The sequence below is a fragment of the Salvia hispanica genome, chromosome 2 (genome assembly GCF_023119035.1).
Source record: "Salvia hispanica cultivar TCC Black 2014 chromosome 2, UniMelb_Shisp_WGS_1.0, whole genome shotgun sequence".
NCBI lineage: Eukaryota > Viridiplantae > Streptophyta > Magnoliopsida > Lamiales > Lamiaceae > Salvia > Salvia hispanica.
Genome location: NC_062966.1, coordinates 7203746 through 7231563, shown reverse-complemented (window position 1 = coordinate 7231563; position 27818 = coordinate 7203746). Strand labels below are relative to the sequence as shown.

At 35.8% G+C, this 27818-nt stretch overlaps 2 protein-coding genes across 2 annotated transcripts; one reads left to right on the top strand and one right to left on the bottom strand.

Annotated features, from left to right (window-relative positions):
• The first annotated feature begins 16021 nt into the window (after positions 1-16021).
• Positions 16022-17133, top strand: LOC125208587 (ethylene-responsive transcription factor ERF024-like). The gene has a single exon (XM_048108234.1). The coding sequence runs from the start codon at positions 16337-16339 to the stop codon at positions 16943-16945; it is 609 nt and encodes a 202-aa protein (XP_047964191.1). The 5' UTR covers positions 16022-16336; the 3' UTR covers positions 16946-17133.
• Positions 17134-18695: 1562 nt separating this feature from the next.
• LOC125208134 lies at positions 18696-24596 on the bottom strand. The gene is made up of 2 exons (XM_048107708.1): positions 24435-24596; positions 18696-19155 (listed from the first exon to the last, which is right to left on the bottom strand). Exons 1-2 carry the CDS (start codon positions 24546-24548, stop codon positions 18847-18849), a joined length of 423 nt encoding a protein of 140 aa, XP_047963665.1. The 5' UTR covers positions 24549-24596; the 3' UTR covers positions 18696-18846.
• Positions 24597-27818: the final 3222 nt, after the last annotated feature.

Below are 27818 nucleotides of genomic sequence, written 5' to 3'. Positions count from 1 at the left end.
TAAACTCCTCTTTTGATTCCTCATACAGACTTTAAATGTCATCCAACTGTAATTGAACAAATTGTATTCGGCGGTCAATGCAATATGGCTAACTAGTTGAACGCAATATGGCTTTTTAAAGAACATTTTTAATGCAGTTAAATATGCTGATTGGTGTTTTTAATATACCACTCGGCAGTAACACTTAAAAGAATTCCAACTAAAATAACTAAAATTAGAGCACGTAAATAGAAGCTTCCTAAAATAGTAAAATATTAATTTAATTTCTCTTTAATTTAGGAATGTTTTATTTTGCATATTAAATTATTCTTTTTTTTTTAAATTTACCATGCAAATAATTATGTCTCAATTTTTTTATTCTTGAAAAATAAATTTTTTGTACTGCACCATCATAATTATAAATATTGAATTCAATTTTAATCAGTAATATACATAATTTTTTTTATTATTTTCAAGGTATAAGATATTATTCTATTTAATAGTTTCACTACTAAAAGGTAAAATGAGGCGCAGAAGAACATTCCTCTCCCTTCAACCGAACAAAAGACGATATAAATAGATACTCCCTCCGTCCCCCATTAAGAGTCATATTTTTCCATTTCGGTTCGTCCCCAATTAAGAGTCGCACTTCATTTTTACCATAAATGGTAGTAGGTCCCACATTCTACTAACCCACTTCACTCACATTTTATTATAAAACCAATATAAAAACGTGGGTCCCACATTCCACTAACTTTTTCAACCAACTTTTCTTTACATTTCTTAAAACTCGTGCCCGGTCAAATGGTGACTGTTAATGGGGGACGGAGGGAGTAAAAGATTACATGTTGGATACCGCTCCTTCATTTATAATCAAAATTTATTTTTAATAAATCTACGGTTGATCCATGGATCTAAATCATTTGCTATAAGTAATCATTAATTTTGACCCTGCTTCGATAATAAGAGTGAGGTCAAAAAGTTTTCACTGCACGCTAAGCATTTTTTAAACTTATCAAAGACCTCTAATTTATATTTTTAAACATTAAAAACTTAGTATCACAATCATAATTTGAGAACGCAAATAAAAGCATTCTACATGGAAAATATTAAGATTAGTTGTCCAATGTACCCTCGATTTAATAACATTTTTATTTGCATCCTAAATACTCCATATTAATAATTTTTCAAAATTTTCAAATTACAAAATTGCGTCTTTTATTTATGTCCTTAAAAGTTGAATTTGTTTTAGTGAAGTTTGTTGTAGAAAAGTGAGACTGGTTTTAATTTATGAGAATTAATTGTTTACGGATATTTTATTTAAGTATTACCTGTTAGAATCGTGTTTGGTTAATGGACTTTGACCAATGTAAGTGTTATAAGACATTTAATTTAGTAAAATTAAATGCAATAGCGACGATCTACTTTCTGAGTAGGTGTCCGTGGTATATTAATTTTCTCTAAACCGATTCCCGATGGGTGAGAAATTATGAATTAAAGTTTGTCACAGTGGTGAGCTATAAAGGAGCTATGAGATAAAACCAAATGATTAATTAAAAGAGTTAATTATCCCACACTAATGAGAGAACCTTATTAAACATTGATTTAATAAGATGAATTATTAGGTGTAATAATTGTAGTGGCCCCAAGTGCAAATCTAGTGCTAAAAGGTCCACGACGGACCCCAACATATAGCGGGTCCCAAGAGGTCCACGACAGACCCCGACGCATAGCGGGTGACAAAAGGTCCGCGATGGACCCCGACGCATAGCGGGTGACAAAAGGTCCGCGATGAATCCCGTCGTGTAGCGTGTCCAGATGCATCATGTCTCTCTAGCTCCCGTAACGGCTAGTAACCCCCGGCAGTTACAGTCCAAAGCCATCATGGCACACATAAAAGAGTGTCCACTATAGTTGGCCGGGCCAGGCCACAAAATCGTGGTCGGTCCACCAACGCCCATGTTTTTCACTATAGTGGACATGCTCAAGCCACCAATAATTTAATTTTTTTCTTTTTGTTTATATTTTAATTCTAATACAATAAAATTAATTGGACTATAATAATTTAAAAATGCATAATTTAATAAAAAAAATAAAATTAAAATCAAATTTTCATTGTATTATAGAAAGAGGTAAAATTATACGATGAAAATTTGCATATAGTTATAGTATATACTTTCACAATGATTAATGGAGTACTAAATTAAAAGATACTCCCTCCGTGCCACATTTGGAGTGACAATTAGTTATGACACGGGTTTTAAGGAATTGGTGGAGTGTGTAATTAATGAAGTGAGATGTGGAGTGTCTAATAAATGAAGTTAGGTGATGGAGTGAGATGATTGAGTGTGTAATAAATGAAGTTAGATGATGGAGTGAGATGATGTAGTGTGTAATAAATGAAGTGAGATGATGAAGTGTGTAATAAATGAAATGAGTTTGTTAAAGGTGGGTCCCTCTTTGACTTTTTGGTTTTTTATTTTTGTTTTGATTTATTTTAATATAGATAATGGCATTTGGGTTTAATTTGAGTGAATAATGGGGTAAAATATTATGTGCAAATATGGTAAATTCTAAATGTTACTTCAAATGTGGGACGGACTTTTATGGCAAAATATCACTCCAAATCTAGGACGGAGGGAGTATAAAATTTTGTTACACTCTTTAAATTTTGTTAAATGAAAATTGAACACTTTTCACGAGGAGATATTGTAAACGTCAGCCATTTTTAAGAGTATTAAATACAAAGAAGCAGCCATTTTAAAAAAAATGCAAAGAGCTCGTATTAATTTTAGAAAAAGGGATTTTCTTCTTCCTTCAAAAGAGGCAGCCATTTTTATCTATCTGTAACCTCACCTCTGCAAATTTTATGATTCCAAAACTCAGCCCCTTTTATCATTCTAACTCTAATGATTTACTCACCAATTTAATTAATTTGGGTTGGGCTAAAAAGTGTTTATGAAAATTATAAAAAAAAAAATTCGAAAAAGGGGGAGCCACGGCCCGTGGCAGCTGCAATAGGGGCGCCGCGGCTCGAGCCCAAGCGTCGCGGCCGGCCACGATCGTGGCGCTCCCGTGTCCAACCCCCCCTCCCCGGCCGCAGCCGCCCATCCCCGTCACTATAGGGAGCCGCGAGCCGCAGCTCGAGGCTCTGGCATGGGCCGGCCGCGGCTCCCCTATAATGGACACTCTAATGGCCGTTGACTCCATCAATGCCTAATGAGTGGACTTGGCCTATAAATAGGCATGCATCCATTGCATTCTCTACACAACACTTCATTTGCATAGTTCTCTCCCTCTTTGTGCATAGTCTTCCGTCGAAGCTCTGTCCTCCCTATCATCCAGTTCGCCGGAGCTTGTTATGTTTGCGGTGTTGTAACGAACAAGACGAAACCGTTTATCTTTGGGGACGACACGCCAATTCGAGAGCACTACCGGGGCGTATCTCGTCTTGCGGAAAGATGACTCCTTGACTCGGCTTATATCTTTACGATTTATAGTTTCGATTATTGTTTTGTTATTTCAATTTTTATTGTACTTTTATCTCCGTTCTTCATTTGGGTTGTATACGCCCGTTTAGTGTATCTTTGTATCATAGTATTAATCTAAAGAAGAAAACCAACATTACTAAGCTTCAATTAGATTGTATTATTCCTAATTTAGCTAGATTGCGAGTGTTTATAATCCTGAAGTTGTCAAATCCTAGTGAGTTGTCACCTTCAAATAACTTAATTATTGTGCTTAAGAAAGCTAAACTGCCCTTTTCTTATTTTCTTTGGTTTAAGTTGCAATCCAACGGAAGTGGGAGTTCACTTTTTGGTTGGAATGGATTTAGACATCAAATTTTGAATTGCGACACTTCCACACCTGTCAAACGCTGGATGGCTTCATTCCATTAATTCAATAAATTATTTACTTTAAAATAAAACTAATTAAAATTAACAATCGACTTAATACCAGTAGCTAAATTAAAATTTCATCTTGTGTGGAGCTGAGGCACATTTTGGTAAATGCTAAACAACGTTGTGATGCTATTCAGTCACATTATATTATGGTTGGCTATAATTTTGATTTAATGAAATTGATTCGTATAGTTGTTTAATGAAATATTTGATTGACCTAAAAAAGTTTAAAAGGTAGGTGTAAATGTAAAAAAATAGATTTCTCATTAGCAATGCGCAGAAAATGTCTTCGCACAAGAGAAAGTTAATGGCTAAAACCAGGAAATAAATAAAAAGCGACTTACTCTAATGATCATCCGCCATGGCAATGAAAAGGTTTAAAGTGAAATAAGCTTTACAAAACAAGTTTTAAAAAGAAAAAAATAGTAATAATAGTAATAATAATAATAATAATAATAATAATAATAATAATAATAATAATAATAATAATAATAATAAATATTATTATTATTATTATTTAAATTAAAGAATGATATATATTAATCCATTATTAAAATTCTAAAAGTGTCCATTCTTACAGGTATTAATTATACACATAAAATTCTCACATATAATTATAATTCCAATGCATTGTATGATAACTATATGTGTTTATATTAGGTTAAATATACCATTTGATACTCCACAAGATTAGATTTTTTGTGTCTAAAATTCTTTAAAGTTATGATAAGATACTTCTTTGCATTGTATTTTATTATTTAAATCCAATATTTTATGTTCATAGCTTGTATCATCCTGCTAATATTTATAGAATGTGCTTTTTATAAACTTGATTTGATATATCCATGAAATTCTAGTTTTATTTATGAAGATACAACTCAGTTTAGAGGAGCTAGCCTCTTGTGATCGAATGGAAATAGTGTAGAGGAGCTCATCAATTATAAGCAAATGGTTTTACAAAATTTTACTGTTCAACATAATCATTGGGCTAAAGAGAGCATCTTGGATCGCAATATGTTATGCTGCTAATGGGCCGCCCAAAGAAAATTCAACCCATTACTCTTTTACCAAAGATATGAAATGTAAAAAAGTGAGAGAATCTAACATTATGGTTCAATTGCAGAATGATTTTGTACAGCCATAATATAGGAGGTCTCCACGATAACCTTATCCTTTGTAATATGCGCCGTTAGTTTGAAAACTGGTGCCAGCGTCGTCCCTCTAATTTACCAAATCTACCATTTCTTCCAATAAATAACACTGAAGAACGAATAACCATGTTAAGAGTATCCGCAATGGTGCGGATGTCCCGGCGGACTTCTCAAAAACACCTCATGACACGTCATAAGGATCTCCCACTTCATTGCCACATCATAAGGACATCCCACTGCACAATAGCGAACATCCCCAAGTACATCCAGACGGACATCCACAATAATAAAAATTCACAAATATGCAATTTACGGAATTAACATTTCGACACGAATACGGTGAAAATACAACGATTTTATTTAAAAAAAAACATATATATTTAAATTAAAAAAAGTACATAGTTCACAAAAAACGATTCAAACAAAGTACAAGTTATGCCTTGAATCTCTATAATTTGCGGCTAGCTGGACGGGGGTCTCGCTGCCCGGTCAGCGAGTCAAGGGGGGCGACGGCCCCCTTTATTTTCGACGATAATACATGCGTTAGAGTTTTGTAAAAAATCATATATATAGAATTTGCAACGAGCCGTATATATAGAATTTGCAACGAGCCATATATAGAGTTTATAAATAAATAAATAATCAGAACGTCTGTCGGGATGTCCGCCGTGGCACCGCAATGGCGAACATCGCGGCGGATGTCGCCAAAAAGCCGCGGATGTGAGGTCTCCGCAGCGGACGTCCCATGTGGTCTGACGTTCGGCAGAACATCCTCCATTGCGGATGCTGTTAAATGTTATTTTAAGATCTAATGGATATAAATAAAATATTTGACAATATCTATTGTTTTTGTACCCGATTACATTTTTTAATTAAATAAATTCTGTTTTTGTAGTATTGAGTGAGAAATATAGTTTGAGTGTACGATGACTGATGTGACGTGATCTGTTTGTCCATTTGTTGTATAGTGAATATGTAATGTCTTTAAATTATCAGGTTATGTTATTTGCTCGATTATTGTCGACAAAACAAATCTACAATTTCTTGTCAAGTACTTGTACACTTTATTTTATTACGTTTACACATTTTTTTTTCATTACTTTGACTTAATGAATTTTATGCTACTCCCTCCCGTCCAATTTTAGGAGATTTATTTGAGTTTAGCACGTATATTAAGAAATGTAAAAGAAATTTGATAAAAAGAAAAATAGTGGAATGTGAATCTTATATTTATATATTAATTTTATGATAAAATGTGAGTGGAAAAAAAGATAGTAGAATATGGATAGTAAATCAGGACTCATAAAGTGAGATGGAGAGAGTATTATATTTAAATTTTTTATTCTATTTGATCCTTATCAAACTATGCAATTTAATGAACTTCTTATCAAACTATGCAATTTAATGAACTTCTTATGTGTTGATTAAATTTATTTATTTTCTTTTTTTTCTATTTATTTTGAAATTAAAAATATTTTGCAATATCAACTAAAGAGTCATTGAAAAAGTAGAAAACTTATTTATATTTTCTGTAATCAACTTATACATTTTTCTCAAGAAACGATGTTGTTGCTCCACATATTCCACGACCAAGGTCATATATTCACTTGGACCGTGAACTGATTGTGAGGCAGGTATTCGAAAACTATTTTGCCAAAGAGCCCAAAGATAAAAGAAACAACGTCATTGATTGGCACGACGAGCAAGTCAGTTCTATCTCGACCGTCCTAAGCGATTCCCTAACCCAAGTTGCCCTCAAGAATTCAGAGAATAAGTCCATGGTCGTCTCCAAGCCAACCTTATTGAAGAAATTTGGACACGCACCAACAGATTTTAACACTAAAGTACACATTTAATTTTTTAATTTGTTTGACTTGTAAATATGAATTTTAATGATGTATCCATATTCATATTATTGTCTGGTTCAGTTTTATAAATCAATTGGCAATTATAAAAAATATATAATTTAAGGAGAGAAATATAGGGAAATATATGAGGAGAGAACTATAGGGAAATATAGAAATTGTGGAGAATTATGTTGCGGCAGAGAATAAATATGGATAGATATTTCGAAGTTCTCTTTGTGGATGTATTTTTTTTCCTTTTAGTTTTGTTTTTAGGGCAATTGCAATAAAGAGGCAAAATGGGGCCACCCTATCTGTCTCCTTTTGGGGCTTTATTGTAGCGAAAAAAATTACCGACTATCCCAATTTTCAGCCGCGCTTGCCCCGTTTGCACGACTGGTTTTATGCAACAACATATAGTTGTTAAGTGGGCCGAACGGGACCAGCTCGGCCGAGGCCCACATATATTGAGGCCCAGGCCCATGTCTGTGGCGGGCTGGTCTGGGCCGGGTTTTTATTAATTTTGCTAGGCCTGCACCGTCCCAGGCCCACTTGCCACATGGGCCCAGCCCGGGCCGGGGCTGATTTTGTTAAAATAATTTATTTGTGTATTTTAAAGATATGCTAAACATATTTTATGCAAAAATAAATCATATAACTTATATTTATATCTCATTTACAATAAATCTAAACTTAAATAATGTGTTTAATTTCATTTACTGACTTTGTATAAACATCGTTTTTCATGTTCTTTATTCTATCTAAAAGTAATTGTATAACCAAGGAAAGAATCATCCTTTTATGCAAAAATAAAACATATAACTTATATTTATATCTCATTTACATTAAATCTAAACTTAAATAATGTGTTTAATTTCATTTACTGACTTTGTATAAACATCGTTTTTCCTGTTCTTTATTCTATCTAAAAGTAATTGTATAACCAAGGAAAGAATCGATATTGTTAGTTTTGCTAATAGATGATAACATATGAGTTGATGTTGTACTTTTTAAACTCAAGTATATGAACTAATTAACAAATTTAAAGACTTCTATAATTATTCATCAAATAATAACGTTGAATACGTAATATTCTTAAAGATAAACTTCATAACCATTTTTTTACATCTTGGATGAAAGAATATAAAAACAAAGTTGGATGTCGTCAATATTGAATGTTGCATTAATGATTTGGTGGAAAATTTGGATAGATATTAGAAAATTACTGTTTGAGTCCATTCAGAGATATCCAACAAGTTGGATGTAGTCAATAACTATTACTCCCTCCGTCCCATAAAAGTTGAGACAAAACTTTTCGGTACGGAGGTTAAAATTTATATTAAATAAATATGAGAGATGAAAGAAGTAGGAAAAATAAGAGAGAGTAAAGTAAATGATGGAATAAAAAAAGAGTGATTAGGTGTTTTATCTTTTGTTAAAAAAGAAAATGACTCAACTTTATTGGGACGGACTAAAAATGAATACGACTCAACTTTTTTGGGACGGAGGGAGTATTAGTAATTAATCACCTAATTACATTAAAAAAACTAATTAAATAAAGTGTGCCTCTGATGTTCGTCAATCAAAGCTATTGGAAAGGCAAAGACTGGGTCTGGGCCTTCAGATGGTCCTGAGTCTGGGCTGGGCCATCCCGGCCCGACCCAGTTGATAACTCTATGCAAGACGTTTTTAGCCGCAAAATGCGGATGAAATAATTTTTTTACTAAATACACGCCCATTCTTCTTCTATTTATTAGGTGCATAACAATTGAAGTTTCTTTTGTAGGAATTTAAATCAAATAAAAATTTTAAAAATTTAATTAAATTTTTTTAAAAGGAGTGAAATAAGTTGTGAGCTGTTTTATTGCAAAAAAAAATATCTTAACATAACAAGGAATAAGACTGAAATAGAAAATACTCGAACGTAGTAGGGGAAAATGAAATGTAGCCGTTTTGGGTTCATAGTTATGAATGCCCACGAAAGTTAGTTCATTTTACCACAAGTAAATTGCCTTGAAAATGGAGGAAGGGGTGCTATGCTCTCGATCCATACTTGTAATTTTCCCTGAGCCAAGTCACAAGCAACATACTACAAAAATATGATTTGAGCTAATATGAAAATATAATACACAAAGCATCATTTTATTTTTGCTATCATGAACCCAATATTTCACTTACATCTCTCTGCGAGTCTTCGCTATAGTATTTTGTAATTTTTCTGAATTAAAATGTAATGTGATACTCTATCTGTCCCATAATAGAAGTTATATTTGGTGTGAGCACATATTTTAAGAAATGTAAAGAATAGTAGGTTGAAAAAGTTTGTGGAATATGATATCCACTTTTTTTATATTGATTTTATAATAAAATGTGAGTGAAGAGAGTTAGTGGAATGTGAGACAGACATACTTACCATTTATGATAAAAATGAAATGTGACTATTATCGGAGGACGGACCGAAAATACAAAATGTGACTCTTACTGTGGGACGGAGGAAGTACTATTTATTTGTAATTGGAGAAAAAAGAAATACTCCAGTATATCATCCGATCAAAAAATTAGTCTCATTTTTCCATTTTTGTCCACCATTAAAATTAGTCTCACATACTAGAAATGAAAAGGTATTTTTTTAGTTTATTAGTATTTCATATTTATCCCTTTTTTTTAAAATTTTATTAATTTTAATTATTTTAAAATACATGTACTGATGCACCCTCCTTTTCGTCGTGTTCTCCTCTTTCCTTCTTCATTAAAGCGTGTGTGGTATATCGTTGTGAGGTGCTCAAGTTGGACGGTCGACCTGATTAGGCCAGCCTATTTCTGCCTGTTACCTGCAAAATGCGGGTAAGTGGATCCGGTAAAAGCTCAGGCTGATCAAGCTGAGTGGCTCCGGCTTGAGAGAGAAGAAAAGAAACGCATAAGAGTGCGATAAAAAAAAACTTAACCCACTAATACTATTAACTAATATAGGGATCGATCCCACAGAGATGAGGCGTTGGACATTTGTTAGTGTGACACGACTTCGAGCTTGGCTGCTCCCACGCTTTTTCTAGGGGGTGGGTTAAGTTTAACTATTGGGTTGGAAAGGGAAAAAGCAAACAGAACAACTAAGCTAAACTACCTGATCAACTAGACATACATTACTAAAAATAGACAAATAGAATAAACGGGGATTGTCAGTCCCTGCAAAAAGTACTGTAAAGTAAAAACTTTCTAACAACTTCGTCTTCTTCAACAAATCAGCATAGAAAACAGAACAACGAACAGATCTGAGAAGCTAAAGAAGACGAAACATCAGAAAACACATAAAACTTAAATTACTCCTAAGATCTAAGCTACAATGACGTAAAAACAAGAGCTAAAGCTTTTTCATGCAGAAACGAAAAATAAACTCCTAGATCTAAGCATACGAAAATGAATCAAACATAAAACATCGAATCTAAGCTAAGACTCAACATAAAACACGGAAGCGAAAACAGATCTAAAGCACAAGACATAAAACAAGATGCAAGGCTGGAAAACGAAAACAAAAACTTGAATTAAAATAAAACAGAATGATAAGAAGTCGATTACATCAAAAGAAAAACAGTAAGCTAAGCTAGGAAATTAGGAAATTGTTTTATCACCCCTTCTCAAAGTGGAATACAGAATTGAAAATGAAAATTGTGCTAAAACAACCACTAAATCGAGAACTACCAGCTAATCTGAACATAACCAAGTGAGTGTGTGCAGAAATCAATAACAAGGAAATGAAAAGAGACTCTGGTTTCAGCCCTGGAAGAGAGCTCGGACCCTAACCTAATCTGAGAAGATGATTGAGAACCCCCTCTAAACTACGATGCAGAAAATGAAATGTGGGAACTCTTTTCTCTTGGTGTGTTGGGCTCCTTTATATAGGGAGGCGTAGGGCTCTGATCCCTAGGGGGCCACCTCCCGGAAATGACGTTGCTGCCCTTCACACCTTTGAGTGGGTCTCTAGTCTTTTCTCCAATGTAGAGTCTGGCTTGCTCCGGTAGAATATCAACTTGATCAGCCTGTTGCTGCCCTTTTTCTCCTCCTTTACTCGACTTTTGCTTTCGCCCTCTTGAATCATGCAATCTTCTATTTATGGAGAAATTTACACACACCTGACTCAATAAGGGTCGTTAGTTCGCTGATTTAGGTGCAGTTTTTTACATTGGAACCCATGCATGAAACGAGTCTCATCATGTACCATTAGTAAATTACCTTTAGTGAACCATGGGGGAATTAGATACTTCTTCCATTCTGCGGTAGTGGATGGATTTTTTTTTGGCATAATTTAAGAAAAAATATGTTATGTAAGTTAAGTAAGAAAGAATAAAGTACAGTAAAAGAAAAAAAGGAAGAATAGAGTAGGAAATGAAAAAGCTAGAGAGATGAAGAGAGAATAAAGTAAGATAGAATAAAATAAAAGAGAAGAAATATGTTTACTTTTTTGCTAAAAAATGAAATGACTCTACTATTATGGAATGTAACAAAATAATTAAATGACTCCACTACTGCAGAAGGAATGGATGAGTATGATACAATTAAAAATAGATCTAAGCCGTAGTTTTAACAATTTATCTTTAAGATAAGAGCATCTACAGCGGTGCTCTTGAAAAGAGCACCCGTCGGCGCGGCGAGACCCGTGCTTGCCGTTGTGCTCTTGCCGATGGCACGGTCTTGCTCAATAGCAAGAGCACTGCCGTGCCGAAGAGTACACTGACATTGCTCTCCTATTCGCCAACGGAAAAGTCGTTGGAATTTTTTTTAATCGGAAATAATACAAAAAATAAAAAAATATATTTTCGGATTCCCAAAAATATAGCCATTTTATTACCATTTATTTCAATTTTTTTAAAAAAATTTAAATCCCAAAATTATCTACAAATACACACATTCATCATCCATTTTTCACATCAAATTATCTTTCACTCATACTTCTCTCATATTTTTGAATTGCTCTACATCTTCCTCTCTCACTCATACACTCTCTAAATTCAAGAATGAATCCGAACGTGATTCTTGCGGAAGCGGAGGGCGAAGAACATGAATACTATCAACAATATTGTGCTGCCTATGAAGCCTATATCGTCGTTGCCTCCGGCCCTCCTCCTCGACCAATGAGATCCAATCACCGCTAGACCCCTCGTGACCGGGAGGGAGCCCACGAAAGGCTCGTGAGTGACTATTTTTCCAACGAGCCATGGTTTCCAGCAGATTACTTTCAACGTCGTTTTCGCATGTCAAAACGCTTGTTTTTGCATATTGTCAACACATTGTCTGCCCGTGTTGAATACTTCCAATTTAGTACGGATGCAACCGGTCGACAAAGTCTCTCGGCGTTGCAGAAGTGTACTTGTGCCATCCGACAACTTGCTACCGGGCAAACAGGCTGATATGTTCGACGAGTATTTGAATGTGGGGGAGTCAATTAGAATCCTATGCCTCAAATATTTTTGCGCTGGTGTTCGTTCTTCTTTTGGTGTGACATCCCTAACCCGAAACATACATCATTTTGCATATTGATATAATTTTATTTATTATTGCGTATTATAAATATTATTTGCATAATTATATGTTGTATGCGTATATATTGTTACAGATCTCCACCTCTGGAGCTAACTGAGCTAGCCCGTGCGGGCAAGTATCTTTAAAATACTAAATAGTGAATTTAAGTGTATGCTAATGTGAACGTGTGCATGGAATTATGGAAACATATTGTGCATTAACATATATCTATTTGCCCGGTCTTATGTACTCCCTCCGTTTCTTCATAGTTGAGGTGGAACTTTTTGGCACGGAGTTTTAGAAATGAATGTTGGGTGCGTTAAATAAATAGATAAAAAGGTAAGAGAGAGGAAAAGGTAAAGGGAATAAAGTATAAAGTGAATAAAGTAGAGAGAGTTAAAGTAAGAGAGAGTAAAGTAAGAAAGAGGAAAAAGTTACCATATAAAGAAACGACTCAACTATGAAGAAACAGATGAAGTATATAGTTATAAAAGTGAATTTTGACAAGTATCTTAATAATTATATCTTTTTGTTTAGAATATTAAATGATTGTGTTGTAAATTATCTTTATCTCATAATATGCGTGGTTGACACGTATCACTATAAGCTTCACTATATACATGCCATTTGGATTAATCATATTTTAATTAATAGGCATAAGTCGGCGAGTTACCGACGTGAACTTTGTGCATATTTATGCAAAAAAGAAAGGGATAGAGGAGAGAGAAAAACGAAAGAACAAAAAATGCGAGAAATTTATCATCAAGGGTTATAAATCAAGAGTTGGAATAAGAAGTTCATTAAGTTTACTATCGTAATTTGGATCAAGAGTTATAAATTAAGAGTTAGAATCAGAAGTTCAATAAGTTTACTTATCGTGATCATGTGTGTATAAATCACACTTTTAATTTTACATATTTTATGTGATTGATTGCTATGTGTTAAATTGAAGTGAATATTTGAATTATATAATGTGAGTCTGAAATGGTTGTGTTATTTGATATTAGTTGTGTAATATAATGTGGATTTGTGATTTGTGCAATGGATATGTTTATTTATAGTATTGAAGTAAATTGATTGAATATATGGATATGTAATTGGTGTAATGGACATGTTTGATGTATGGTATTAGAATTATTAGAATCGAGGATATGTGACGGTCTTGTGCTGGATCTGATATACAATGGAAATAGACCTACGAGTCATATACAATGATAATGGACGTATGGGTCAACAAAAATATGCAAAGAGGGGCCTTCGTGGAAAGGTCAAATCAAAGAGGGACCTTCGTGGAAAGGTCAAATAATTAAAAGGGACCTGCAGGTCGTATACAATGGAAATCCCGGGCAAATACCAGGCTTGACCTGTCACAGAATAATTAAAAAGAACGGAGAGGCATATGCATATGAATATTAAATTGTTGTAATATGTATTACTTCTGGTGATATATGTTGGTGAAAGAATGTGTTTGATATTTGTGTGTAAAAATTAAAGGTAAGGTTTATATTCACTTAGTTGTGGCTCATATAAACCACTATTATTTTTCAGGAATAAAATATAAGTGAAGTTTTCGTTGACGTGAGTCGTAGGAACTGCATGTGTTATCAGGATCGACGGCTGACACCATTTGGAAACCTTCTCCTCCACATCATTTTTGCATGTAGATAAGTGTATAGTATATAGAGTGGTGAGAGGGTCCCACTACGGTTTAGAATGTTTTGAAATATGTTCTTGAAAATGTTGGTTTTTAAAATTATATACAATATGTGTTTGATTTACTGGACGTGTGGGTTATTTATTTTAATTTTTGAATTTATTTACTATAAGTAGTTACCCCTAATAGGGTTGGGTGTGACATTCGGTGAGGAATTCCATTGGGCACCCACCACCAAAGATTGTCAACAGTTGCTTATCTTCACGAAACAGTACACGGATTTCCCGAAATGCTTGGCAGCATTGATTGCATGCATTAGAGGTGGAAGAATTGCCCGAATGCTTGGATGGGGCAACACTTAAGCTGCCATAAAGGCGGCGGCCCAACGCTCATCCTTGAAGCGGTCGCCGACTACCGCCTATGGATTTGGCATGCATATTTCGTGCGGCTGAATAACGTGCTCTATTATTCACCCCTCTTCAATGATCTTTTGAATGGTGTAGCACTGGTGATTGAATTCACCGTCAACGACCATCCATACCACATGGGGTACTATCGGCAATGGTATATACCCAAGGTAGCCAACTTTCATGAAGACGCTCAACATGCTGCAAGACCCGAAACAGGTTCTTTATGCACAACGTCAAGAGGATGCTGGGAAAGACGTTGAAAGAACTTTTGAGGTCTTTCAAGCCTGATTCAACATTGTGAAGACCCTGTCTTGGCTGTGGTACATAAAGAATATTGTCGACATCATGTATACGTGTGTTATCTTGCAAAACATGATTATAGACGACGAAGGACCGAGAGCGGCTAACTTTTTCGACGAGGATGAAGCCAGAAGTTCAATCGCAAGTTCTTCCCACGCCGAGGTGTGGATACAATGGTGCGCGAGAGGAACAAAAGAAGATTTACATTGCGAGATACCAAAGCCCACATCGAGCTACAAGAAGACCTAATTAATCAAACACATTTGGCGAAATTCGGCCACGAGTAGTGGTTTTTTTTAAAAATTTTATGAATTTAATTATGTAATTTTTAATTTTTTTAGGATTTTAATAATGTAATTTTTAATTTTTTAGTAATTTGTAATAGTATTTCAGGTAATTTTAATGCATTTTAATATTATGAAAATGCTTTTAGTAATTGAAGTATTTAAATTGAATAATAGAATGGTGGAACCTTTGAACATGTTCTTGCTGAAGAACATGAATGTGGATGTTGTGCTCTTGCGAAAGAGTTGGGAGTGAAAAGTGAATAAATGTGGGTACAGACTTACATCATTGTTCTTCCCAAATAACATGGATGTGAATGCTCTTAGAGCATTCACAATGGGGCGGAGGATAGCCCGGACGATGCATCCTCTACCATTGCAGGGGTCCGGACGATGCGCCCTCCATCTCCGCCCCCTATGCATCGTCCGTGGACCATGCACACATTTTTGCATCCTCCGGTCTATCCTCCGTCGCATTCCAGGAGGTAAGGAGCATAGTCCGGACTATGCACACATTTTTCATTTTTTTTTTAATTTTTTTATATTTTCTTCTATATATATCACCAATTTTTTTACTTCATTTCACACCTTTCACTCCGCTTTCTTCTCCATCTCAATTTCTCTCAAAATTCAATAATGAATTCTGACGATTTTCTATTTTTGCAAGCATAAAAAATTAAAAATAAATATTGACAGTAGGATTTGCCTTTAATTTGTGGTGTTTTTATATTTATTCTTGCTAATTGATATGTTTGCAAACATAAAAAATAAAAAACAAATACGAAATAGGAGTTAAAACTATAGGTTGGACTTTAGTGCTCACCACTGCAGGTGAAAGGATAGGTGGATAGAGTGATGATATGGCGAAATAGGGCAGGATTTAGGGCAGAATTTAGTTCGCCCCATTATGGATGTCCTAATGAGGAGGGAGCAGATTTCAAGATATGCGAATAGACAATTGAGAACAAAAAATCAGCGGCAGACATTCCATTTCCAGCACGACAGAATAAATATTAAAATCCAGTAATAATAATGGTCTCAAATCAAATCACCCACTCAATGTATGTAACCTCAAAATTGATTTTAAGTATTAACCCACCAAATTAGTTTCATCACTCCAACTGCAAACTCCAACTCCAACACCACTTCTTCCATTTCTGGCATACACCACACATCCTCACACTCACACCTTCATTCCCAACTGGTTTCAACTTCTCAAATTCATCCTCCCAACTTCCAAATCCTCCCCAACACATATAAAAAATGGATTCCCTAACCACCATTAATCATCATCCGACATGTCACACTCTCGCGCCAGCAGTCTCTCCCCGCCATCTGACGGCGTTGGCGGCGGCGGCCCCACCTATCGCGGAGTCAGGAAGAGGAAGCGAAGCCAGAAATGGGTCTCCGAAATCCGGGAGCCCCGAACGCCCAATCGGATTTGGCTCGGCACATTCCCCACCGCCGAGATGGCCGCCGTCGCCTACGACGTGGCGGCACTGGCCCTCAAAGGGAAACACGCGGACCTCAACTTCCCCAACTCCGCTGCCTCCTTGCCCGTCCCGGCCTCCACCTCCGCTACCGACATCCAGGCCACCGCCGCTAGTGCAGCCGCGGCTGCTGGGGCTGCAGTGGACGCTCTCGTCGGCGGCGGAGGAGGAGGGAGTGTGGACAAGGCGGCAGAAGAAGAAGAAGTAGAAGCTGCGGCGGCGGCGAAGACGCCTTCGGCGGGTGAATTTATTGATGAGGATTTGATCTTTGATTTGCCTAATGTTCTTGCGAGCATGGCCCAAGGGATGCTCATCAGTCCGCCGCGGTTTGGCTTTGTCGACGACGACGACGATGGTGATTTTGAAGTGTCTGTGACCGACGATTACCTCTGGAACTGGAACTGGAACTATCCCTAATTAAAATCGAAATCAACTTCAACAGCGATCGTGATCATAGATAATTAAGTAATGTTGGATCAATGTATATATATGTATATATTTTTGGAAAATAAAACATGCGGTCGCTATTCCGAAAAGCAATAAAGATCGAACACGAGTAAAAAACACATGATCAAACGGGAAATCTCTAATTCAAATTATCATCAGACTACACAATTCAACATATATGTTTCTTTCTGTGCTGAAACTAATAATGCTATATATATTCTAGTAATATGTTAGTTTTGAATTAATTGATTGATTGCTTGCATATAATTTTGTTTTGGGATTAAGCAAAGTTAGACCTAACGAGATGGATGGGTGAGAAAAGGTAATTGGATGGTGTTTTGATTTTGGTCAAGTAGAGCTCTCACGTCGGCAAGTTTTAGTTAGTCAACATATGCGTATCATTTCTTCGTTGACATCTTTAGGGTTTTGAACACTGTTTCATTGATTTTGAAGAACCCTTTTTTATATTTTTATTTTCAAAAAAAGTCGTTAAAGATTACTCGGGAATATATATTCAGTATACTGTTATTATGCAAATCAATGGAATTTTGTTTTCCTAACACTGCTTAATGCTTATATGGCCGAAGAGAAATGTTAAAAGAATCTATTTTCTATTTTGAAAATTTCAAGATAATTAAGTTATTTTTAGTTTTGGTAAAAATTAACATTTTTTTTACTTTATTCTCTCTTTATTTTATTTTATTTTATGCAACATGCACTTAACACAATATGTTTAATCTCCATACCGAAAAGAAATGCTCCAATTAACAAAGAATGGAGGGAGTATTTAAAGTATCGTCATGGCAGACTCAAGTTCAAAACCTTTGGACTCTGACGTTAATTACTCTACAACTAGCTAGGTCAACATACGTATACTAATCGAATGCATCTTTACTCTGGGACAATAAGCCACTAATTGATGTAATTCAATATTTGTAGTATAAAGTGTACTATAGTAATTTTACTATAATTTACATACTATTAGTCAAAATCAAGTATCACAGGTACTACTACATTAGGAAGTGTCGCATATATGGTACATAAAACCACATCCTATCTGGGATAATCCCCTAGATCGCACAAGCATGGACTGAACGGTGACTTTGATTTTTTTTTTTTTTTACCATTTTATTTTAAATATTTAGATGACTCTATGAGATGATCACTATAGCCTTAAGGTTTACAAATTAGAGAAAATGTCGAACTTAGTTGACTTGTCAATATGAGTGGCTTATCATCATTCATATTTTTAACCCACAAAACATGTGTTTATATTTCATGGACACAAAAATTCACCTAATCCATGCAATCCAATGTACAATCTCCCAAAATTATATAATTATAAAATTGAAAAGGAACAGACAAACTTGTTCACCAAATTTTCCAAGTTAAACGGTTTGTAAGAGTTAACATTATTAAGCACACATCCAACTCCAGGAAGATCTAATTGAAACATTCGGGAAAGATTTGGCAGCAAGTAGCGGATTCCACGAAAATTATAGTATGTATTTTATCGCTTTTTATAATTAGTAATTTTAGCATTTCAATTATGAAATTTCGATTGTCATTATATATTAATGTTTAATAAAATCTTATTTTTATATAAATATTTTTTTTGTAATTTTAATGCAATATATAATTGAAATTAAATTAGTTGAGAAAAAATAAAACATAAAAAAGAAATGAAATAATGGGACCGTTGAATAGATAAGGGATGTGATTAGAGCAAACTAAAATACGCTTCATTTGGAAGATTTATTGATTAGAGCAAACTAAAATACAACAACACACGCACATACAAAATCTCTCATGAACTCAAGTATAAAAAAGAATAAAAGAATTGATAACAGTGTACTAGTATTAAATAATTGTCATCTTGTAGTTTCCTCCTTGACAACTCCACCAACTTGCACAGTTTTAACCTTAAATCGCTCCGGCTTCTTCGACGTCTCTTCTTCCTCTTCCTCTACAATCAGTTCTCTTGAGCTCATCACCTCCGATTCCGACTGGAAAAAATCGTCTGAGCAAGCCGAGTCGCTGTGGAAGAGAGAGCTGATTTTGGAGTGCTTCAGTCTATCAACGAGGAATCCTTGGAGGGGAATCTCTTTCTCAATTTCGAAGAAAAATTTCCTAAGCAGAAGCTCCTGTCCTCTCACATCTGCTTGCTTCACACACTCCACCAGAATCTGCATCAGCTCATCTACTACTACTGTTTCTTCCACACTTGCAAACATGCTTTGATCACGTTGTTTTTCGAATTCTCCTCGAAACAATAATTTATTATGTTTAGGTTTTTTTCTGAATTGATAGGATTAACTGCAATTTGAGAGATGGATTAATGAATGGAATTTGAGGCCAGTGCAATGGTTTCTTTATATAGGAATATTTTATATGAGAAACAACGTTGTGAGGTTCGTCATTCACGTGGATTTTGTTACTATGGTATGTTTGACTGCATAAATAAAATTGACACTTACAACACGATTAATTTGGAAAATTTGGAGACCAAGTTTGTCTGTGCCTTTTAAATTTTATAGTAATATATTTTTGGGAGATTGTACATTGGATTGCATGGATTAGGTGAATTTTGTTGTCCATGACATATAAACACATGTTTTGTGGGTTAAAAATGTGAATGATGGTAATTGATAAGCCACCCATATTTGACAAGCCATTGCAATTAAGTTCGACAGTTTCTCTAAATTGAAAACCCAAGGCTAGTGAGCATGTCACAGAGTAATCTAAATATTAAAAATAAAATGGTAAAAAATAAAATCAAGAGTCACCATGGTGCATAAGCTTTCACAGAGAAGGAAACGAGCGCATATATGATGCATTTTTTATTAGCACTAAAAATAATTGCAAGTTAATACTCCATCTATTTCACGGCAGTGAAGTCATTTTGTCATTTTAGTGTGTTGCATAGTAATAGAGGAATTTTTCTTTTTAATAAAAGTCAACACATTTATTTTGACTTACTTTTCTCTCCCTTGTTTTATTCTTTCTCTATCTCTCTATCTTTTTCATTTCCTACTTTATTCTTCCTTTATTTAACTCACTTAACACAATATGTCTTAAATAACGTGACGAAAAGAAACGCATTCACTACCGAAGAACGGAGGGAGTATATAGCCAAGGGTAAACACAGTATATCAAACATAGGGTACAAATACAGACTAAGCTTCGTATACTATTTGAAAAAAATGAAGTTTTGGGGTTAAAACATTGTTAAACTAAATAAGCAAGTAAACAAAGCAATTTAATAAAACAAGTAAACAAAAAACAATGATTGATTTGATTGAGAAAACAGATGAAACAATGGAATTCTAGAGATAAGATTTCACTACTTCACACTATTACGATATCCAAACAACGACTTCAAGATTGCTAGGGCGAGTTGCCTAATTACCGTCGTTGATCGAACAGTGTGGATAACTCATTAAGGTTGTCAGTATTTGTTAATAACTCCTTAAAGATTCATTAGATCCCTACAAAGCCCTCACTTTTAGCTTTACCTTTTGTGGTCATCAATTCGAATCTAACCTTTGGATCCTCTCTCGATTCCCCCACATACCAATAAATTAACAATATGTACCACTCAACTTGAGGCATTAAAACGTTGCTTTTTTAGAACGCGTGCTTGTAAAATAAATATTAAATCTTAGACTGGTCAAGCAGACCGAACGGACCAAATTGGTCAAGCAGATTCGCTAAACCTATCTATGTGTCGTCGGACGCGCGATTAGAAGCTACATTCAAAACCTTAACTCACAAATACTATTAACTAGTATAGGGGGAAAAACTAGTATAGGGAGTAAGGGTCAAATCCCACGAGGCTAACATGCTTGAAAGACATTTTGGGAGGGTTTTGGCTGTTGCCACGCAATTTAAGTGGGTTAAGTATCTACTGGACTCGGAAGACTAAACAGGGTACTTTACCTAACAGCTCAACTAGACAAACGACGTAAGAAAATATGCATACAAACACTTAAATTTAAACTAAAGCAACTAGGAACACCTGTATTTAAAAGATAATGCTGAAAGCTTTCCTAAAATAGGCAAACAAAGTGTAAAAGTGAGTGGGGACCATTTTTCCAAAACTGGATGGGCTGACAGTGTGAAAAGCAAAAGCAAAAGCTAAACTGCAGATCTGAATTTCTAACTACCTCTACTTCATCTTCTTGATGTAACTAGGCGGAAAAAGAGCATAAAATTGAGCATGCTTAAAACCAAGTTACGAACTAGAAATTTAAACCAAGAACTGCCAGATCTACACTTCTTGGACAACCAAACGACAAGGAACAGAAGTAAACCATGATTATGAAGATCTAAAACAAAGAGCACCATATATACGAAATTAAAACGCAAGCTAGCATGGATCTACGAAATCAGATGTTAAACAAGCTAAATCCAAGAGATCCTAAAAACTAGCAACTGTGTAAAGCATCCTACAAACATAAATCAAACTCAACAACATGGATTCATCAAGAACTTCAACATAAACTTCGATAACATCAGAAATAAACCAAATCCAACAAAATCCAACATCGAAATTCAAAACCGACAACAAAATAACTACGGGAAGTTATGAAACTAAGAGGTTCAAAGCACCAACACCTTGCAAAACAAAAACAAAATGTAGCAAAACAAAAATTAAATTGTATCTTCGCTCCTCGAGCGGTGGAAACACGATTACAGACTAGAAAACACGACACTAGGATTTCCCCCTCTCCTCCAAGTGTGGAGGTAGAGAGCCGGAAATTGGAGTTGGAGAGTAGTTTTTAGCTCGCAAGACTTTTTTAGCTGAAAGGAGCTGCTTCATTCTTCAATATTCGTCCCTTTATAAAGGGAGGCTTGAGGCCCAAATCCCTAGGGTATGTCTCCCACGATTTGACAATTGTGCCCTTAAAAGTAAGGGTGTCTTTGAGCTATGTCATTTTTCCTACTCATTGCTTCTGTCTTCTTCTGCTAAAATTCTCCTAAGTCAGTGTGGCAGCTTTCAGCAATTTTTTTACCCCAATTCTGTTCACTTTGCATCTACTTGGCCAGCTATCACGATCTACTAGACTCAGCACCCGCCTGCACACCTAAACTCAAATGCATGATGAGCCTTATCAGACACTATGCACGGAATTGAACAAAGTAAACATAAGTCTTAGATATAAAAAGTTCGAATAAAAAATAAACATGAAGAGTTTCTTACTTCCAAATCTCTAGAATAACAAATTAGTTACTCATAGACAAGGTAAGAAAATCCTTAATAAAATCAGAAAATATAACAACTATTTATGACAAAACCCAGAGGTAGAATCTTGATGGCCAGAGTCTTCTCTTTATTCTCTTGCCCCAATCTCCAAGTGTGGAATGATGTTTGCATGCTTGGTGGGAACGTATGATGAATATGTTAGAGAGGTAATTCTCATGTGAATCAATCTATCTTGAATGATGATGTATGTGAAGTATTTATAGACTTGTGGGAGGTTGGTAACAATTTTTGGCCAAGAATAGTAAGTCTTGGAGAGGAATAGGTCAAACTGCATCCACCTTCTCAAATTCAGCAGGTTACTGACTTTATCTCAGCGGGTCGCAGAGTTGCTTCTGGACTCTAGGCACTCTGCTTGGAGGACCATTGGCTCCATATCGACGGTCGTCGGTCATAACATCAATGCAGGCCCAAATTTCGAAACGGACGGCTGGCTCTTCGTCAATCGCTGGTAAGTTCGATGGTCGGTGACTATGACTCAACAGAACGTTGACTTGGTCTGTTTTCTCCAATCTTCATTTTCCACCTTTTTTATGCCTTTTTCTAAGTCTATTTCTCACATTTCTCACAAAACACATCACATCAAAATACCAGAATGTGTAAATATATGCAATTTATGAATATAATATCCATGATTGATATTCAAAACGAACAAAACATAGGCCTTAAAAACAGGTAAAATCTGTGTTTATTAATACAGGAAACCTAGATCCATTTCTCACCTAAAGGAGATAAAGTAACATTATCATGATGATTTGTTTTCTAATTATACTATGCGAGAACATATCTAAAATAAACACGTATAAGGATTCCACATTGTAGGCTGAGTAGTCGGCCCCTTGCGGAAGAAAAATATTTTCACAATTTAGATAGGTTGTGATTACCTATCGTGAAAGATTGCAATATTAATATGAAAAATATTTGTACATAAGAAAACTAACGAGGCTGAAAGTAAGCTCCATTTATCAAAAATGGTAAAAAAAAAAAAAAAAAAAAAAAAGCAAAGTGGCCATTATTTCGGCGGACAGATCGAGATGACAAAAGTGGAAAAAATTTTCACGAACGGAGGGAGTAAAAGATATCATTCGGGAGTTTTGTATTTCTCAATCTTTATATATAGAGTGAACTACAAAACTAGTACCCAGAAAATGGGGATTGCCTTAGACTCTAGAAGCAACTCGGTCTTTCTCCCTTAAATCTCTTTTTATTTTCTTTATGATTTTAATTTCCAATCATGAATTTAAATTATTATCTTCTTTTCAATCTTACTCCAATATTAATTATAGAATTTTAATTCTCATAAAATATTAGTCAAATAATATCTATCCAATCTAATTGTTTTATGATATTGAATTAGTTATCGAAAAATTCCAAGTCGATCATGTTGTGATAGCATAGAGTAATTGTGCAATCGAGACAAACAGAAACGTAAAGAGACACAAAATTTACGTGGTTCACCAACATTGCGTTGGCTACATCCACGGGCGGAAACGGAGAACATATATTAATTATTCAGACTGTTTTCAGATTGTGGCTACAGATTTCAGATTTTAGATTACATGGCTACAGATTTCAGATTACATGAATTATGTGCTCTGCTCTCATATAAATAGGCACACATGAGATTCTATCCTAATTTGGAAACATAATCCTATCCCAATAAGGAAACATAATCTATATAGATTCAAGGCATAGTAACGGATCATTTCCTCATCGGAATATTGGATTCCATCAATACCATATTTTGGGATGTTATAGACTTCATTTAGAAGATTAGGTGATTAGAGAAAGGTAAAATACAACACAACACACGCACATACAATTTGCCGCATGGAATCAAGTAAAGTAAAAGCATAAAAGAATTGATAACAATGTATGAAATAATAGTCATCTTGCATTTTCCTCCTTAACAACTCCACCAACTTGCACAGTTTTAACCTTAAATCTCTCCGGTTTCTTCGACGTCTCTTCTTCCTCCTCCTCTACAATCAGTTCTCTTGAGCTCATCACCTCCGATTCCGACTGGAAAAAATCGTCTGAGCAAGCCGAGTCGCTGTAGAAGAGAGAGCTGATTTTGGAGTGCTTCAGTCTATCAACGAGGAATCATTGGAGGGGAATCTTTTTCTCAATTTCGAAGAAAAATTTCCTAAGCAGAAGCTCTTGTCCTCTCACATCTGCTTGCTTCACACACTCCACCAGAATCTGCATCAGCTCATCTACTACTACTGTTTCTTCCACACTTGCAAACATGCTTTGATCAATCGGTTGTGGATATTGTGTTTCGAATTTCTCCTCGAAGCAATAATTCATTTTCCTTTGGTTTTTCTGGTTTGATAGGATTAATTCATTTTCTGGTTTCTATATATAGGAATATTTTATATGAGAAACTACGTTGTGAGGTTCGTCATTCACATGGATTTTGTTACTATGGTATGTTTGACTGCTTAAATAATATTGACTCTTACAACACGATTAACTTGGAAAATTTGGAGAACAAGTTTGTCTATGCCTTTTAAATTTTATAGTAATATATTTTTGGGAGATTGTACATTGGATTGCATGGATTAGGTGAATTTTGTTGTCCATGAAACATAAACACATGTTTTGTGGGTTATAATTTTGAATGATATGATAAGCCACCCATATTGACAAGTCATTGTAATTAATTAAGTTCGACGTTTTCTCTAATTTGAAAACTGAAAAACATCTCACAGAGTAATCCGAATATTTAAAATAAAACTGAAAAAAAAAGAAAAAAAAAAAGAAATTCAAAAGTCACAATTAGTCCATGCTTGTGCTATCTAAGGGATGAGAATCCCAGGATATGAAGTAGTTTTATGTACCACGTGACACTTCCTAATTGGTTACTTTAATTTTTTAAATAAAATAGAAAAATATAGTTGTTGATAATTTTTCCAATTTTGTGATAATTATAGAGTCGTGTTAGATGATAATTACCACCAAATTGTAACTCCCGCCTTTTTTCTATGCTTTGAAATTAGCTATGTGATTCAACGTGAAATATTTGAATAATTATTTTCTTGCTTCATGATCAAGAAATAGTTACATGATGGTCAACCGACGTTAAATTTCTTGCTTATCACTTGCTTCGTGATCAAGTGATGTTTATTTGTGATCAAATGGTAATTTCACTTGCTCGGTGATCAGTAGTAATTTCGTTTGGAAATTTGTGGATGTTCTTTATGTGATTTTATTTTGATAATTAATATTTGGCACAATACCGAGTGATTAGTTATTTAATTTTTTATACGAAGGGAAATGACGAGTCTAAGATACAAGGAAATAGGAATATATTACTCTCTCCGTCCACGAGTAGGAGTCATGTTTTTCCATTTTAGTCTGTTCGCGAATAAGAGTTTCGGTTCACTTTTACCATAAATGTAATAGGGTCTCACGTTCCACTAACTCATTTCACTCATATTTCATTTAAAACTAATATATACAAGTAGCACTCATATTCCACTAACTTTTTCCATAAACTTTTCTTAACATTTCTTAAAATCTGTGTCGCCCATAAATGGGACTCCTAATGGCGGACGAAGGGAGTATTTCACAATTCCGTTCGACTTTCAAAAGGATACCGAGTGATTAGTTATTTAATTTTTTATACGAAGGGAAATGACGAGTCTAAGATACAAGGAAATAGGAATATATTACTCTCTCCGTCCACGAGTAGGAGTCATGTTTTTCCATTTTAGTCTGTTCGCGAATAAGAGTTTCGGTTCACTTTTACCATAAATGTAATAGGGTCTCACGTTCCACTAACTCATTTCACTCATATTTCATTTAAAACTAATATATACAAGTAGCACTCATATTCCACTAACTTTTTCCATAAACTTTTCTTAACATTTCTTAAAATCTGTGTCGCCCATAAATGGGACTCCTAATGGCGGACGAAGGGAGTATTTCACAAGTCCGTTCGACTTTCAAAAGGAATAAGTAATTAATTTGGATGTGGATATTATTTTGAGTTTGCTAAGGCCATCCACAATGGGGCGGACGATGCGACGTCGATGCATTGTTCGTCGCATCGTCCGCCACTATGGCATCGCGGACGGTGGGTAAAATATCGTCCGCGCCCGATCGATCGTCTGCGGACGAAGCGCGGATGATGCTCATCGTCTGTTGCATCGTCCGCCACTGTGCCATCGCGGACGATGCACACGCGTTTTGGTTAAAAATTTAAATTTATTCAATCTTCAAAACCCATATATACCTCTCACTTTTCACTTCATTTTTCACTCCTTTCACTCTCAAATTCACACTACATTTTCTACATTTCAAACAAAATGGATTTCAGAGATTACCCAAGTCCGAATAATCCGATGTTCGGTGGTGCACGATGGCCGGGTACAGAACCCGATCAATATCGACCATTCGACACCAACACCCAGTACGATCCCAATTTCAGCACGGACTCGTACGGGCTGTCAGACATGGAGCCTTCTCCCAACCGCACACTCGCCACCGCCGCACCTTGCGGCCGATCCGTCGCAGCCGCGTCGGGCTCCGCCCCCAAGAAGAAGCGGACCAAGGCACGAGCCCAGAAGTTGCCGCAAACGGCGGTGTTTGAAGAGTTCGCCCCGGGAAGGACGAACTACACCCCGGAAGAATCCATTGTATTGATGAGATGTTGGATTGATGTTTCAGAGGATCCGGTGTTCGCCAACAATCAGATGGTTATTGCGTATTGGGAGCGCTTCGCCGAAAAATACAACGCGTCCAAGCTGTCGACCGCCTACAAGCGCCAACGGGAGCAGCTCCGCAAGCATTTGGACCAAATAAAGAAGCAGGTCAATTTGTTCGCGGGGGAGTACAACAAGTGCGAGAGGGAACAGGCCAACGGCGAGAGTCTCTCGGATGTGCGCGACAAAGCGGTGCCGATCGTACATTTCATTGTAAAAGCTAATTCAAGCACTACCAGTCCTGGACGCTCTTGAAGGAGAAGCAGAACTTTGTTGGTGGTGTGCTTCCCCAATCGACGGCAGCGAAGAAGAAGGCATCGAAGCGCACCTTCACTGATTATACAAGCAGCGAAAGTGGCGCATCTCCAATGGACCTCAACAATCCGGTGTTCGAGGATGAGAGTTCCGGCACACCGATGTCCTCTCGGCGTCCCCCTGGTATCAAGGGGGCAAGGCGACATCATCGTCCACTACGCCGTCAGACCAGGCCCCGTCGCCTACCCCGAGCTCGACGCCGTCCGCGACTTCGAATGCGGTCCATGCCTACTCGGATTTGGTGGCCTCCTCCGACTACAGGACGTTGTTGGATGCGCACAACGCCCTCATGCAGGCGACCAACCCGGCTCAAATCGAAGGCATCTAGCGGATGATCGATGGCCTCAGCCGCAAGTTGGGACTACTCTAGACTAGCCTCCTTTTTTTACATGTAGTGCACTTTTATTTTAAGGTCTTTATTTAGTAACTATTTTTTTTTAATTTCTTATTTTGTAACTTTTTTTTTAATTAAGTAAATGTAGGATTTGCCTTAATTGTGTTGTTTTTATTTATTTATTTTGCCTGATATATTTGCATAAATTATATAAATACAAAA